Source organism: Choloepus didactylus, chromosome 5, assembly GCF_015220235.1.
Source record: "Choloepus didactylus isolate mChoDid1 chromosome 5, mChoDid1.pri, whole genome shotgun sequence".
NCBI classification, from domain to species: Eukaryota; Metazoa; Chordata; class Mammalia; order Pilosa; family Megalonychidae; genus Choloepus; species Choloepus didactylus.
In genome coordinates this window covers 102,988,983-103,006,086 of record NC_051311.1, presented here as the reverse complement: position 1 = coordinate 103,006,086, position 17,104 = coordinate 102,988,983, and the positions used below count along the sequence as shown (strand labels likewise).

Sequence of the window (17,104 nt, the reverse complement as noted above, 5' to 3'; positions counted from 1 at the left end):
ATGGGCAGGTCAGACCCATGCCAGGTAACTGTAATAACCTAAGCCTTCATTCAAAAATTTATTAAAGAATTAGGGATCATCAGAAATTTGAGGAAAAGAGCCCAAAAGATTTATCCAGCTGGAGTCCCCCCCTCCCCCCCAACCTCCTCAGCATGTAGTGAGCCCTTCTGATCTGACAATCCATGTCTTAATTTGGTTTTATTGAATTTTGGTCATTATTTCCTTATTCACTCTCCTCTGTATCTCTTTTCTCCCCTTTTGGACCTTCTATTAGATGGATTCAGAATTTCATAGAGTAATCCTCTGTGTCTACTGTGAATAAAAGCAAAACCTTTTTTCTTTCTATATGGGAAATTGACCTTGTATTGCATCTAATTTTCACAATGAATTGGAATCTCATTTCTTATATCATCTCTGTGTATGTGTGTGTTTTAAGGAAACCTTATATGTATGGAATGAACCTAAATGGTGCATTAAAGGAATTTCTTTGCCTGAGAAAAAGTTGTCAACCTGTGAAACAGTTGACTTTTGGCTAAAAGTGGGAGCAGGTGTGGGAGCTTTCACAGCCGTTTTGCTGGTGGCTTTAACTTGCTACTTCTGGAAAAAGAATAAAAAGTAAGTAACCTCATTGGAATGAACTATGTAAGAACTGGAGGTGCTGTTATGTTGTGAAAATTTTAGACTTACTCATTATATCCAAAGGATTCTCTTATAGACACAGGAACTTTCTCCTGGTGGAGAAGTTATAAGAAAAGCCTTTATGAAAGCAAGCAGAGGAACCAATTGTTATTCTGATAATAGAGAGATCACAGACCATTAGAAATCACCAAATTAGATCCATTTATTAAACAGACTGAGACATAGAGACTCCAGGTTACTCAAGTAGATGGTAGCAAAGCTGAGATTGGCAGACAAATTTCTCCCTGTGTCTTTTGTTTTATCATGACATTGTGTTGTCTTTTTGCTCCACCTTTTATTTTTCAGTTTCTTGTGAGTAGCTATTTGCTAAGAAACATGCTAAGTATATATGTCATATTTATTTGCACCAGGACTCCAGGAATCTGGAGTTGAATATTGAGTCTAATTCCTGAATGTGTATTTATCTGTTATATGATGTGAATCTACTAAAATAATTTACATGTCAATGGAACAGTAAAAATTCTATATTACAGTATTGAGGGGATATTTGTAATATCTGGGTGGTAAATATAAACGAATAAAGGATTAGACACCTTGTATTAGTGTGGTATGCTTGTTACAATCGTTGAAAGAACATTGCTATATTTGTACTATTAAGTATAGTCTATGGTTTACATTAGGGTTCACTTTTTATGTTGTGTAGTCCTATGGTTTGTTTTTTAAAATTTCTATTCTAGTAACAAATGCCCCAATTAATGCCAGGTGTTAATAATGGAAGGGGGGGTGGGATATAGGAACTCTATATTTTCTGCATGATTTTTCTATAATCCTAAAACTTTTCTAATAAAAAAACAAATAAGATTTAAAAAAAAGATTAGAGGGACAGGAAAGCCCAAATCACATGCCTGTTTGGCATTCTTATCTTTATGAACTAAAGTTTTGAAAACCTTATAGTGAATTCATTTCCAAATACCCATAAAATACATTCAGACTTCTGAAAATGCATTCAGACCTCAAGGTTTTTCTTTGTTTTCCTGAAGTTTTTCATAATTGGACAATTCAGTCAAAGCAAAATAAGTGATAGAGTTAATGATATTTATTTCATTGACTGAATTACTGGAAAAGATTTGTCTGTAGATGGTGGATAAATGAATGAACAGAGTGCTGTTACTATCAGTGATGGATATTTTTGGTGGAGCAACTGTACAAAAGACAATTTAATGAGCTGGAATATGATCACCTAAAATAATCATTAATTTATATTAAAATATACTACCTCTTTATTTCTTTCTTCCCTCCCTCCCTCCCTCCTTCTATCTTTCTCTTGTTATTTCTTTCCTATCCCTCAGACTGGAGTACAAATATTCCAAATTAGTAATGACAGCTAACTCAAAAGATTGTGAACTTCCAGCTGCAGACAGCTGTGCTATCATGGAAGGTGAAGATAATGAAGAGGAAGTTGTATATTCCAATAAAAAGTCACTACTGGGAAAACTCAAATCCTTGGCAACAAAGGTGAGAGCTGAATTTTAACCTGGTGTTACTGTGCATTTATAAATTAGGGGGCACCTTAGCTTAATAGTAGCATTCAAGCCCTTTGTTAAGCATGTCTCTATCTCAGTAGGTATATATCCAATAGAAATACTCTTAGAAGTACATAATGATGTAAATAAAAAGAATATCCACTGCCACATTGTTTTTACTGGTTAACAAAGTAGAAACATCCTTAAATACCATCAATAAAGAGTTAGATAAGAAATTTTCTTATATGAAAGTAGTGGAATACCGTGCAACTCAGCAGCCATTAAAGATTTATATGCTTAAGATACCTTTGTGTTTACTGTACTGATAAGCCAATGTGTCCATGATAAATAATATGAAAACAACATGTAGATTATCACAGTTCTATTAAATAAACGTGTTTGTTAGTATATGGATAGCAAAAATCTGGAAGAATATGCACCAAACTATTAACAGTAGTTGTGTTTTGGGAATAGTGAACTGAAGACAATCTTTAGCCTCTGAAGTAATACATTGTTGTAATATTTAAAATTTCACAAAGATAATGTATTATTTTATAACTCTAAAAAATGGAAATGTTTTGGGTTAATAAAAGATCTCATATTCATTCATACTTTTCTTTGTTTTTATTTTACAACAAGATTGTGTTCCATATAGATAAAGCAAAAGATATATAAACTGTTGACTTATTAAAGCTACCATCAGGATGTGATCACATTTGTTAGCTCTAGAATGAGTATTGTACCCAAATAGATAACACAAAGGCTTAAAAATTGTTTGAGAACACATGTTGTTGATAACCTTTACCAGTGGCTTAAAAGATTGGAAATTACCCATATAAGATTAAAAATAGATGAAACAGAAGAAAGAAAATACAAAGCCCCAGTTCCCACAGGGTGATGTGAAGAGGACCAGATGACACTTACACATGAAGTGGGATGCATTACACGAAAGGAACCCAAAGCTTTGGGAAACTGAATCTTTTTAATTTGGCAGTAGGCATGCCTGTCCTTTGCTCCAAAGGAGATATTATCTTTATTACACTGGACAGTTAGCAAGCCTGCCCTTTGCCCAGAGGGAGACTCTGTTTCCAAGACTGCAAACAAACCTGCCCTTTGCTCTTTGCTCTTGGAAGGGATAGTCTGGAACAAACGTCAATCAGTGTCTAGCTCACAAGATGTGCAGAGTTGCAAGATAACCATGGAGAATTGTCTCCCAACAATATCCAGCCCTTGTTTCTATACCATCTTGGCTTCAGGTGAATTTTCCCATTCATTGATCACTTCATGTGATTAGTCTGACAGAGGCTGGGACCAAATCTTGTCAATTTAAGTAAAGCATTTAAGTAAAGCCGCTATCGTCAGGCTTCCGAGCAGCAAGATGAGACCAACTTCTGGTATTTACCTCAACCATATGGGTCCCAGATCCAACCAGTTGAACAAATCCCATAAGCCATCAGGGCCTACCGTATAAAGCCAGGTGACCTTCTTTTTAAGTATCTGTACTGATCTTTCCTCTTGGCTTGAAACCTTTTCACTGTCACCCAGACCTTTAATCTGGATATTTCAGGTACTTGAGTGATAAGGGAATTTTGAAAACTTGCTAAGTCTCTATTTATCTTATACTTTTTCCATGTGGGCCATGGTAAGAGGACTTGGTGAGCAGTGCATTCAAACAACTGGTCACTATCCTTTTGATCTAGGACAAAGACAATCCAGCTACATCAGTCTAAGAATAGAAGGATATATTAGACTTTGCCTTCATCCTCAAGGAGGAAGTAAAGGACAAGTCTATTGTCCATAACACTATAAGCACAGTGTGTTGATGCTGATCAATACCATTGATTGCTTCAGCTAAAGTCAGAGACAAAGTTCACATCACCGTTTCTGATTGGATGACTCCCATGAGTCAGTTATTCCTCTAGGAAACTCCTCACAGTAACCAAGTATACCCACATTTGGAAAGATCCTTGCTATTGTCTAAGAGCTACATGATCTATTGAGGATTTTTCCATAAACAATTGAAGGGCTCTTATGACTACTCCTAAGATGGAAATCAGCATGTTTTTTAGGAGAGAGGTAAGTTAATGCCTGACTTCCACACAAAAGTACTGTCCTGGAAGTATACATGGTGCCTCTGGAAAGAAAGTATTATTTACAATTATTGTGTCTCCCCCATGTGGGACCTACATTAGTCAGGCAGTATGAGTTGAAAGTATCTCCAATGAGGCCGTCTTGTTGGCTGGTAAATCTTAGGGCTCCCAATTCACCTTAAATAATTGAGTCTAGTCTTTTTTTCAAGGGGACTGCATGGGGAAAGTCAGTCCAACCTTCTCTGTTCACACCATGAAGTGGATAGTATTTCTTCACCCCTTGGAATGATTGAGTGATGGCTATGGGAATAGCGATGTTGATAAGTGTTATTCTGGGGCAGGAGCTATCCCCTGATTTTTCAAATAGATTTCTTGGTAAATTTTGGGGGATGGCAATCAACTTATGGTTAGAGCCATTTAGTGGTTTTGAGAGACCCAGCAATGAGTCAGATGTGAGATACTTGTAACAGTTTCAGAGACACACCCAGGGCATTTTCCTTCATAAGGAAGGTGACAGGGTGGATCTGGAAAATAAACGTCCGTTAATGTTCCCCTCTTCTTTGTACCTCTTAGGGTCTAAGGTACACCTCTACTAAACTACATTGTTTTTCGTCTTCCACTTTCACAAAATCATTTTGTCCCATTCCAATAGCTATAATTTCACCTTATTTACAGTCTTCCCTTACTGGCACCCATACCTTTCCCCAGATATTCAGGTGCAAGAGGGACAAGGGCATTGTTTTTTAGGACTTAGAGACCTAGAAGGTTCCCCACTTTTATCTACATGGACCATGGTTGGTGAACTCTGAACAGCGTACTCAAACAGCTAGTCATTATACTTTTGATCGAAGATCCTGACAGTCCAAAAAAACAATCCAGGTGGATAAATTATATTTGAACCTCCTAGGCCCCCTCTGATTGGGCTACCACTCAGAGGATGAATTCAGGTGAACTGGGGGTTGCTGTTGATGTAAAGAAAGACACATCATACCCAGGAACAGTCAGGGCAGAATCTGAATTTTCAGTTAAGTTTATGTAACCTCCCATTCCTTTCTTCCTTATCGTTATCAACAAAATAGCCAGGAAATGATTCTTTTCTTGGGACAACCATATTCACTGTTCAAGCTGCCTTACCATGATGTGTATACCAGGAAGGGGTAAGGGAGATAGAGTCAGAAATCTTTTTGTGTCAATTTTTGAGGAGGCTGTTCCAGTGCTCATGATACCAGATGCCTGTGGATGGTAGGAAGCATGGAAGATCCATCAAATTCTTCTATTCTCAGTCCATTTCTTAGTGGTTTGGGGGAATAAAAAGTGCACCATAGTCAGACTGAACATGGCCCATAAGTCCACAAGCATTACACGGATTTGTTTCAAGAGCCATAATGGTGTGACTGGAGTTAGCTGATGGGACTAGAACAGCAACACAATAACTTTAAAAAGCGACAGTAGTAATTTAGTATTACCAATAGCCCAAAGAGAGGGTGAAACATGTAATGTAATCAGTTTACCAGGGACAAACTGGTCAGCTTTTGGTATGAGACCCAAGTCTGGTGGCAAAAAACTGAATCCTTTATTTTGTGCCTAGTCCATGATTGTAGGTGCATTGCATTGTAGGGTGACGGATCCATGCCATGTTTGTGGCAAGCTGTCTGATGCAATCTCTTTTAGCAGCTTCATTCTATTGGGCTCTTCAGAGAATGTGTCCTTACTGTGAGCATCTGCATGAGTGACCAGACAATTTGATCAAGGATTTGTTTTCATAGTTTGTGGCCCAAAAAAGGGATGTCTTTAATCTTGTAGTCTGTATTTCCAAGTGGAAGACCACACAGCTAGGCCACTGGCAACAACTCAGGAGCCAGTGAAAATATAACAGTTTTCATGAAGGAAATATTGGCCAGAGCTACAAGATTGGCCTTGAATTATGCCCACTGAGTAGAGTGATCTCGTCTATTTTCAGTTATGCAGACCTGATGCTAAGAATAAACAGCTGCAGCAGCCCAATGGATACCACTGGGTTTCATATTAACCAAATCATCAGAGAACCAGGCCCAGGAATTTGGGGAACCTTGATGAATTGAGAATTCACTGAGCCAGTGGCTTTCTTTAGGTGGTGGAACAGGGCTAAGATTCCCTTAAAGAGAAAGTTTCCACTTTTTCATGTGAAGCTGGAATGCCACAATGACAAGGCAAGATGCATTCTTGAATACATAATTTATATTTGATAAATGAGGCTTATTGTGCCCTCCCCACCATGGATGGGACCATCAGGTAATTGGATTACAAGTTTTGCATGGGAAAGACATTCCGTTTCAACTAGAGCCCAGTATCAAGCTAATAGCTGCTTTATAAAGCAGCTGTGTGTAGGTGATGATGAGTCCAATACACCAAAGGGTGCCTCAGCGGGGAGGCTGCCTTCCTTTGCCAGAGTATCCAGTTGGCAAAATTATCAGTCACAGGGAATTGTGGTTCAAAGTGGTCATTAGGGTTGTGGGCCCCCAAAGGTAGCGACTTTGCCTTAGCTTTCTGAACAACTTCTAACGTAGCCTCTTGGTTTGGGCCCAACTCAAAGGATGCTGCTTGGCCAGTTCATTAGGCAAGCAGAATGCCTGAGGCCTGTCCTGCCTCCAATAGCAACAAGTTTGATAAGGTTCTGGGCCATTTTTCTTTGAATACCAGATAGATTTAGGACTGTAAAGCTGCCTATGAAGTCACAAGGAACTTTACTTAATGAGCAGGCCCCTGAATTTTGTGGGGATTTGGAATTTTGTGAGGATTTATCAGTCACCTCTATTGGCAGAAGTGTGACCATACAGGCAAAGCTGTTGGAACTGAGGTTTCTGATTTGCCACCAACAGGACATCATTTTATAGTGAAAGTTTAGGGCATGAGAAGGTAGAGGCATTTGTGCAAAATCCTGACTCATTCGTTTGTTGCAAATGGCAGAGGGATTGGTATCCCTGCCATACCCACTACTCCTCTCTGCATGTGACTTTTCTCAGTCAGGAATCTCTTCTCTGGCACTTATGAGATGTAAAAGTACAAGCATGTAACACCCATTCCTACTATATATTTATATTCAGATGAAGAAGCAGAAGCAACAGTATCTTGAATTTGCTTATAGGACCTCACACAGAAGGTCACATTGTCTTTCCTTCCCCACTGCAAACCTTGCCTAAACCTGATTGGTTGAATTTGGGTGCTCCCCTCCCCCCACAGGTTCAGGTGGGATGGTGACTTGGGTACCTGCTTCCAGCAGAGTCACAAATGTCTGGGTACCTCCCCTCCTTAATGATCCTACCAGACTCAGATGGGTGCATATGGCCTTTAAGCCTTCTTGGTGATAGTAAAAGTTTGCTTCCTCCCCTAAAAGCAGCTGAAGTCAAGGGAGATGTGGAGGGAGAGACTGGGGGTGCAGAGGGAAAGAGAATCTCTGATGCAAAGCAAGACTTGGCATTTGCTTTTGTTTTTAAGCAGCCTGGCAGCTGTTCATGAGCCAATCAATCAAACTTCCAAATTTTTGGTCAACTCAAAGCCCTATGTTGAACAGTAGAGTTCAACTGACATCTATTTCAACTTTAGGACCCCTTGACTCAAAAGCCACAGTCACATTACTTTCTGGCTGAGGCAGCAGATTTTCTGTCCTTTTGATGATTTGGGTTTGACTCACATAGTGGAGACTTTTTAAAGGAATCGGCCTTTTCCAGAGCATTTCTTGCTCTTGTGATAGCAACTAAGTTAATGCCTGATTTTAACGTAACGGGTAGGAGAAATGTTCAGGGTAGACCAGGCCATACTAATTTATCTGGATTCCTTTGGATCAGTTTCTTAATCTCCAATGAATTTCATGAATTGAGCATTGTAAACTCAATCTGGGGCAGTAAAAGACCATCTACTAGTCAATGCCTCAGTAAGATTTCCTATGAGAATTATTATCAGGGAAATTTACACACAATGGGGTGCATTATAGAAGTGGAACCTTTCTCTTGGAGATCTGGAATCTTTTATAAGTCAGTAAACATGTCTGCCATTTTCCCCAGAGAGAGATGTTATCTTTGTTATATTGGGCAGCCAGCATGCCTTTCCTTTGCTCCAGAGAGAGGTACTATCTCTATCTTCCAAGGCATTTTGTTATACAAACATATTTGAGAAAATTATCTGGAACAAAGGGTAATCAGTGTCTTCCTCACAAGACATGCAGAAACACAAGTGTCCCATGGAGAATTAGCTACCAACAGTGATTTGCACAGACTTCACTTGACTGGTTTGATCCCATATTTCCCCATTGTAGTGAGAGAAGTGTTTAGGTGTCAGGGAAGACTTTTATAAGAAAGTGACCTCTAAGCTAAAACTTAAAGAATAATGAGAATTATTCCAGGGAAGGGAGTAGGTTAAAGCATTACATTAACAGTTATGTGTTCCTTCTATTCTACTGTAGCCAGAGAATTTAAAGCTTGAAAAGGTTCTTGATAATAATCACAGGAGATGGGATGGAGTATAGCGTTTTTCTCTCGGAGGAGATTTAGTATAGCACGTTTTGTTTTGAGTAGCAGTTTTAGTCTGTATAATAAATCTTTTTGCACTTTTTAAAATGGAATTTTGAAATATTACAGAAAAGTTGAAAGAATTTTGCAGTGAACAGCCTTATACCCACTATCTAAGCTTTCCTATATTTGCTTTATAACATATCTCATCTATCCGTTCTTCTATCCACTTATCAATCTACCTTTTCTTTTAATGCATTTCCAAGTAAGTTACAATTTCACTTTCACACCTAAACAATTATGGATACATATCATTAATGAGAATTCAATATTTTGTGGATTTCTTTTGGTACAAGCTTTACATGCAGCAAAATGCACACATCACAAGTATACCATTTGATGTTTTTGAGAAATGCATACACCTGTGTAACCTGAAATTGTATCAAGATAGAATATTACCATCACCCCTGAAATTTCCCTCGTGTCCTTTTCTTTAAATATACTTTTTAAAGAAGATATAGGCTTACAGTCAACTCACTCAGAAAACAGAGTCCCATATACATCCATCACAGTTTTCCCAATTATTAACACTTTGCATTAGTGTATTCCCTTTGTTACAATTGATGAAACAATATTATTATAATTATACTATTAAGTATAGTCCATAGTTTAAAATAGGGTTCAGTGTTTAGTTGTACAGTCCTATGTGTTTTTTTTTTTAATTTTATTCTAGTAACATTTTTACAATCTAAAATTTCCCCTTTTAACCACATCCAAATATATAATTCAGTGGTGTCAATTATATTTACAATGTCATGCTACTATCTTACTTCAAACAAACTCTGTACCAGTTGTGCATAATTACTCATTCCCTATCTCTGCCCTGGCCCCTAGTAACCTGAATTCTAGTTTCTGACTCTATGAATTTGCTTATTCTAATTATTTCATATCAGTGAGATCATATAATATTTGTCCCTTTGGTTCGGGTTATTTCACTCAACAGATTCATTCACGTTGTTGCATGTATAAGAACCTCATTCCTTTTAAGGGGTGAATAACATTCCATTGCTTGTATATACCACATTTTGTTTATCCATTCCTCGGTTGATGGATGGTTGGTTTGCTTCCCATCTTTTGGCAATTGTGAATAATGCCACTATGAACATCAGTGTACAAATATCTGTTTGAGTTCCTGCCTTCAATTTTTTTGGATGTATACCTAGATGTGGGATTTCTAGGTCATGTGGTAATTCTGTACTTTTTGAGGAGCCACCAAACTGTCTTCTACAGTGGTCACACCATTTTACATTCCCATCTACAATGAACAATAGTTCCTATTTCTCCACATTCTCTCCAATACTTGTTATTTTCCTTTTTTAAAAAATTGTAGCCATCCTAGTGGGTGTGAAATGGTATCTCATGATTTTGATCTACATTTACCTAATGGCTAATGATGTTGAGCATATTTTCATGTGCTTTTGTGTCTATGTACATCATCTTTGGAGAAATATTGATTCAAATCTTTTGCCCATTTTTAAATTTGGCTGTTTGTCATTTTGTTGAGTTTTAGGATTTCTTTATATATTCTGTATATTAAAGACTTATCAGATGTGTGGTATATGAATATTTTCTACCATTCTATAGGTTGTCTTTTTACTTTCATGATGAAGTCCTTTGATGCACAAAATTTAAAATTTTGATGAAATCCTATTTATTTATTTATTTGATGCTTTGATTTTGGTGAAAAATCTGAGAAATCGGTGCCTAACACAAGATCCTGAAGATGCATCCCTACATTTTCTTCTAGGAGATTTATTTTTCTGGATCTTATATTTAGGTCTATGATCCATTTTGTGTTGATTTTGTATATGGTGTGAGGTAGGGATCTACACTCATTCTTTTGTTCGGAGATTCAGTTTTCCCAGCACCATTTGTTGAAGAGACTTTTCTTTTCCCATTGAGTGGAATTAACATCCATGTCAGAAGTCAATTGGCTGTGGAAATGAGGGTTGATTTCTGAACTCTCATTTCAATTCTGTTGGTCTCTATGTCTGTCCTTATGCCAGAACCCTGCTGTTCTGATTATTGTGGCTTTGTGATAAATTTTAAAATCGGAAAGTTTGAGTCCAACTTTGTTCTTTCTCAAGACGGCATTGGCTATTCGAGGCCGCTTGCAAATGAATTGGCTTTTCCGTTTTTGCAAAGAAGGCTGTTGTAATTTTGATTGGGATTGCATTGAATCTGTAAATCATTTTGGGTAGAATTGACCCCTTAACAGTATTTAGTCTTTCAATCCATGAACACAGAGTATCTTTCCATTTATTCAGGTCTTCTTTGATTTCTTTTAGCAATATCTTGTAGTTTTCTGTGTACAAAACTTTACCTTCTTCGTTAGATTTATTCCTAGACATTTCATTTTTTTTACTTGCTTAGATGGAGCACCATCATTCATTCACCATTGAATGTGATGTTAGTTGTGGGTTTTTCATTAATGCTCTTTATTATGTTGAGGAAGATTTCGTCAATTCATAGTGTTCTCAGTGTTTTTATCAAGAAGGGGTGATGGATTTTGTCAAGTGCCTTTTCTGCATCAATGGAAATGAGCATGTGTTGTTTTTTTCCTTTGTTTTGTTAATATGATGTGCTACTTTTGCTTTTGATATGCTGTGGGATTCAGTTTGCCAGTATTTTTGTGGAAGATTCTTACATCTATATCATAAATGATAATCGGTCTGTCATTTTCTCACTTACGAGAATGATGTTGGCCTTGTAGAATGAATTTGGGAGTGTTCCCTCCTCTTCAATTTTTGGGAATATTTTGAGAATTGTCAATTCTTCTTGGAATATTTGGTAAAATTCCTCTGTGAAGCCATCTGGTCCTGGGATTTTCTTTATTGGGAGATTTTTAATGACTGATTCAATCTCTTTACTATCGTTTGGTGGAGATCTTCAGTTTCTTCTTGAGTCTTTGTAGGTAGTTTGTCTCTAGGAATTTGTCAGTTTCATCTAGATTATCTCATTTGTTAGCATACATTTGTTCATAGTATCCTCTTATAGTCCTTTTTATTTCTGTGATGTCAGTAGTAATGACATCCATTTAATTTCTGATTTTCAATTTTTGTGTCCTTTTTCTTTTTTTCTTCGTTAGACTAGCTAAAGGTTTATTAATTTTATTGATCTTGTCAAAGAACCAACTTTTGGTGTTGTTGATTCTCTCTATTGTTTTTATTTTATTCTCTATTGCTCCTCATTTTTCAAGGAGAGTGAAGCCACCCCATGTTTGGAGATCATGCAGAGTGTATCCTGGTGTTTTTGGAGAGACTGGCTGCCATTCTGATGCTTGGGGAGGGTGGGGTCTTTACCACAGTGTTCAAGGAGAGGATGCCCACTGCACAAATACTTGGAAAGGGTGGGGCTGATATGCATCAGGCCTGTTAGACAAAACAAGATGGAGTTTGCCTTGCTGGGTTTTGGACCTGTTTGGGACCTGTTACCCCTGTTTTCCTTCCAATTTCCCCCTTCTGGAATAGGAATGTTTACCCTATGCCTGTCCTCCCATTGTATTTTGGAAGCAGATAACTTGTTTTCTAGGTTTCACAGGTCCATCAGACAGAGGAATTTTCCCCTAGGGCATACCACACCCATAACTGATTTCCATGAAACTTTGTAATTAGCATAGTTCTAAAATTGCTTAAACCTGGAATGAATGTATTTTGCCTATGGGAAAATACTGTCTTTTTGGGGGTCCAGAGGACAGACTGTTGGGGATTGAATTATGTCCCCCACAAAAGGTGTGTTCAGGTGCTAACCCCTGGTCTTGTGGGTGTGAACCCATTTGTAAATAAAATCTTTGAAGATGTTAGTAGTTAGGGTCTGTTCAAACTGAATGATGGGGGCCTTAATACAATATGGCTGAAGTCCTTAAAAGCAAAGGAAATTAGAATAAACAGAGAAGCCATGGGAGCAGCCAGAATAGGAGTTAATGGAGCCTGGAAGAGAAAAGAGAAGATGCCACTGCATGCATTGCCATGATAGAAAAGTCAGGGAGCCCCAAGATTGTTGCCAGCCAGAAGATACCAAACCCAGGAGGAAGCAAGCCTTCTAGCCTCTGAAACCATGAGCCAATAAATTCCCATTGTTAAGCCAACCCATTGAATGGTATTTGTTTTAGCAGCTAGAAAATTAAAATGTAGGGTAAGGAGAAGCTTTTGGGAGAAGTTGACTTTTGAGTAGATTCTTGAATTTTGAGCTGGAACAAGTCATCTTATGTGGCATTCTTATTTAATGCATAGAGTGGCTCACTTACTTGTCCAAGGGGGGTTGAGTTAGGGATTAGGAGCTCCTAGTTCCAGTCCAGTATTTTTCCTTCTCCATCATGGTATTTTGACAGATTTTCATAACCATGGATTAAGAATCTGTCATGAGCTTGACCCTGGATCATGTCTTGGGAATGAGATACACAGTTCCTGTCATCAAGCCCCCAATCAATTAATGTGTGTGTGTGTGTGTGTATATATATAATATATATCAATATAAATACAAATCTCCCACCATATCAGTAGTAGGCGCAAAATCCCTTGTGAACCCAGAGGACATATCAATTAAAGCTGTTTGAACACAACATGATTTTATAAAGGATTTTCAATGTTTTATTTTAAATGTTTTCTTTAAGATATCCAACAGGACCCCAGCCCTCCAAAACATCTCCTCTTTCCATCCCCCCATCTCCCACCTTCTCCCCGGACCCTCACCATCCTCCAGGAACTTTTTAAATCAAATCTTCTCAAGGAAAGGCCATTAAAAATCTCAGATTCCTTTTCTAGTTCGTGGCTGATAACCTGGAGCCCTTTCCTGTAATACACAGTGAGCTCCCTAAAGTCTAGTCCTGTTCCTGGAATGCAGCTTGATTAATAAATATTTTAATTATGAAAGGTGTTTCAGAATATTGTTAAGGCAGATAAACATGAGACTTCAGGCAGGTTCTTACAGAGCCAGTCAGCTAGAGTGCTGAGGAGATCTGCACTTTGCTCTCCCAGACCTGTCATCTCAGCCAAAGCAGGGAAGAAGTGATATGCTGGTGTTCACACTGTGATATTTTTCTATAATCCTGTCCTTATAGCCCTAAAGCAAAATATAATGTGCTGGACTTCTCCACTCAAATGAGAGAAAACACAAAATCAAGCTTATTCTTCCTGACAACTATTCAATGTCAGCTTCTGTTTTCTCATTTTACTCAACTACTTTCTACTGCATCCATCCAACCTGGGACTGGTCTGCTTCCTTTTCCTTTATTTTCTTTTAAGAATTACAGTTCTAGTTCTCTTCATATTTATTTCCTCCAAAAGCACCCACCCCCTTTATTCCAGCAGCTTTCAAAAGCTTTTTCTAACTCTCACAGTTGAAGTTGGGTGAAATCCCACCTCTTATTTCTCTTTCCCCATGTGAAAGAAGAAGAATTTATTTTAATAGTCTACATTTTGAATATATTATATAATAAATCCCAGCAATAATATATATTTAGTTAAATTTTGACTAAGATGACTTATCTAATATCTTTACCTAATATCTAAGATCTAATATCTAATATCTTAATATCTAATATCTTTTTCTAAAACATATCAGTGAACCCAAATGATAGCATGTCTTATTGGTCATCTTATTTTTTTCTGCTGTCATTTTTCTTATTATTCAGACTATGTTATCTTTAGAATATTTCATTTCTGTCAGTTCTATTTTGTCCACAATTAGCATGGCAGGGTCACCTATTTCAGCGCCCAAGTCGTGTGTACCTTTATGAAGCGTTGCAGGGGTTTCTTCGCAGGAATCACAGCTGCATCTTTTGGTATCTTTTGCAATCAAATGTTTGTTTCTGTCTCTTGGACATCAAAAGTGCCCTGCAGGGTAGATATCCTTTCTGTTTATATCTGCCACCTTACTTCAAATGTAAAATCCTAATTATAAGTGATAGATACATAGATTAAAATAATTTCTGGAACTTTCCTTCTGGACATGTAAGAACCTAAAATCTTATTGGAATTTTAGTGAATTGATTTTTTTTTTCCTCATAGGAAAAAGACCATTTCGAATCTGTTCAACTGAAATCGTCAAGATCCCCAAATATATAAAGAGACATTGCTGTAGCCTTCAGACTAATGAACAAAGAAAGCTGTGCTCTAGATTTACAGGACTATGTGTTAGAGCTGGCATCTGTCACATTGATGATCCCTGAGAGAAGGGCCAAGCTGCTGAAAAGGGACGAAGCTGAAATGTTTGATTGCCTTATAACATGGTCAAGTACCTTGCCAAAAAAGGAAAGCAAATGGTCTGGGTCTCCACTGAAGATGAAGTCCAACTCAGGAAGAGATATATCTGTATATACACGTAACTGAAAATTGAGTTTAAACCCACCAGTGCACTGCTGATGCATGTCATATAATCAATGGGTAACTTTTATTCTTTATAACTTCTACATAACGTGTGCTTTGGAGGGCCGATGTAAGCATATATACATTGTGATTCCATTTATGTCTTTTCTTTGGGACAGATTTGAAAAAATTTTTAAGGTATAGTTATTTTCCCCATTTTATTTTCTGGACAGATCTTAAAATATCTTTTCCGGTTAAAAATGGTGAGCAATGAAAGGCAATAAATTTTTCATTTTTCCATAGGAAATCTTCTCTTGATTTCAGAAGCCTAAGGTTATCAATAATTTTTTAAGAAGAGCCAGCATGTGCTTGGGTTATCTAAACTTATAATCGTATTTGGAATTCCATCCTTGCTGGAACTGGTAAGAAGGGCTTGACTGGAAGTGTTGAAGGAATTAAGAAATAAATAGGCAAGGAAAAGCCTTGACTTTCCATTAATACAAACAACTTGGGCATTATCATAGAGTCAGATGGCTTTAAACAGTTTCTGTATTGCCTGAAATATAACTTAAAATAAGTGGAATGTCGTTTATAAAACAAAAATCATGAGGAAGGAAATGGGATGGTTTGTCTGTAAGTACAGATAATTGTAAAAAGGTATCGGGATAATTTTGTGAGCTACAGAAAGTGGCAGTAGGATCTTTTTCCCACTTCAAGGATCGTTCTCAAAGGTTATATGTTTATTTTTCTGCTACAAGATTTTGAGGATTATGACTTCCTTGGAATTTTTTTTAAACTAATTGGAATTTCACTGTTGGAAGACTGCATATAATTGTATTTATAATCACAATGTGTCTGAACCATAAGCAGTTCTGAAATAAGTATTGGTGTTCTTATTCAAAAGTGAAACTGGATAATTGTGATATTTCCTATGGGTTATTAGTTTTAGCACAACTTAGATACTATTTGTTGAAAGAAATTTGAATGTAGTTGGATCTGACCAATTTTGTATAAAAAGTAATTGTTTTGGGAATGGGAAAGAGGGCAGTTTCCTGGCCATCGATGAGCTAAGGTGCTCTGGTTTATTTCCAATAAAGAGTAATCTTTATAGCACTTAATCCATATTTTGAAAAGGATTGGTGATTGGCTGACAGAGGCAGGGTGTATGGGTAGATTTTGTTGAATATATTGCCCCAAGCAATTCAATGAGATATGACTTGTAACTGTTCATTCACCAGGTGATGTCTTTATTTTCATGGAAAAAGGGAAAATAAATAAATAATTGTGTTTATTTGGCTGGTGGGTGAAACACTTGACCATTCTGTTATTATTGAATGAATGTTAACAAGTGTCTTTGTTTTGTTTACATCTTTACTTTTGCATACATGAGTACAAGTTCAGGTTGCCATTATTTGTTTGTTGTGAGATTCAGGGAGGGTGTCACTGAACACAAATACTTTTGGAGTATAATTTGAGTCTTTTCATGAAAAAGGAAGTATTTCAGCATGCTGTTTTCTACCCTGCTAATAGAGCAATGATGAGCTTTTCCCCATCTTGATCAACATTTAAACAGACGAAGGAAAATGCATTTGAAAAGCACCCTTTCAGAGGTAAAGTTATGTAAGACTGGACAGAAGTCAGGAAGCTTCTGCGTAGTCACCTGTCACCTCTCTCTTCCTCTTCAGCTGAGTTCAACATGTATGTTCCAAGCCATAGAAATAATTAGGATTTCTCCCAGGTAGCTTCTTTTGTCTCCTGTCATTGGACTAAAATCTCTGACATGTCAAAAATGCCTTAAATTTTAATGAATTCTCTGAAAATGTAGTTGATATTTCATTTCTAATTTTAGATATGAACTAGATTTTGTCAGCTCAGTTCTATCTTCGGAAAGGAGCTGCCTTTTGCCTTTGGAGTCCAGTGGTTTGCCATTTTTATTCCAAACACTGAAGAAGTAGGACAGAAAGAATACTATGAGGAAAATATTCAGACTGTCCCTGGCTATA

The 17,104-nt window shown here is 37.3% G+C and overlaps 1 protein-coding gene across 6 annotated transcripts in view; it reads left to right on the top strand.

The window, feature by feature from the left end:
- The window catches only part of ELAPOR2 (endosome-lysosome associated apoptosis and autophagy regulator family member 2), a 225,067-nt gene extending 208,669 nt beyond the window's left edge, over positions 1–16,398 (top strand). For 4 of the 6 annotated variants that reach the window (XM_037836548.1, XM_037836547.1, XM_037836551.1 and 1 more), the window contains 3 exons: positions 437–615; positions 1,989–2,154; positions 14,805–16,398. In XM_037836548.1, coding sequence (XP_037692476.1) covers positions 437–615; positions 1,989–2,154; positions 14,805–14,861 — 402 coding nt within the window. In that variant the 3' untranslated portion in view covers positions 14,862–16,398. The remainder of the gene's footprint in view (positions 1–436; positions 616–1,988; positions 2,155–14,804) is intronic. The other 2 variants (XR_005217011.1, XM_037836549.1) reach the window with 2 other exon arrangements.
- Positions 16,399–17,104: the final 706 nt, after the last annotated feature.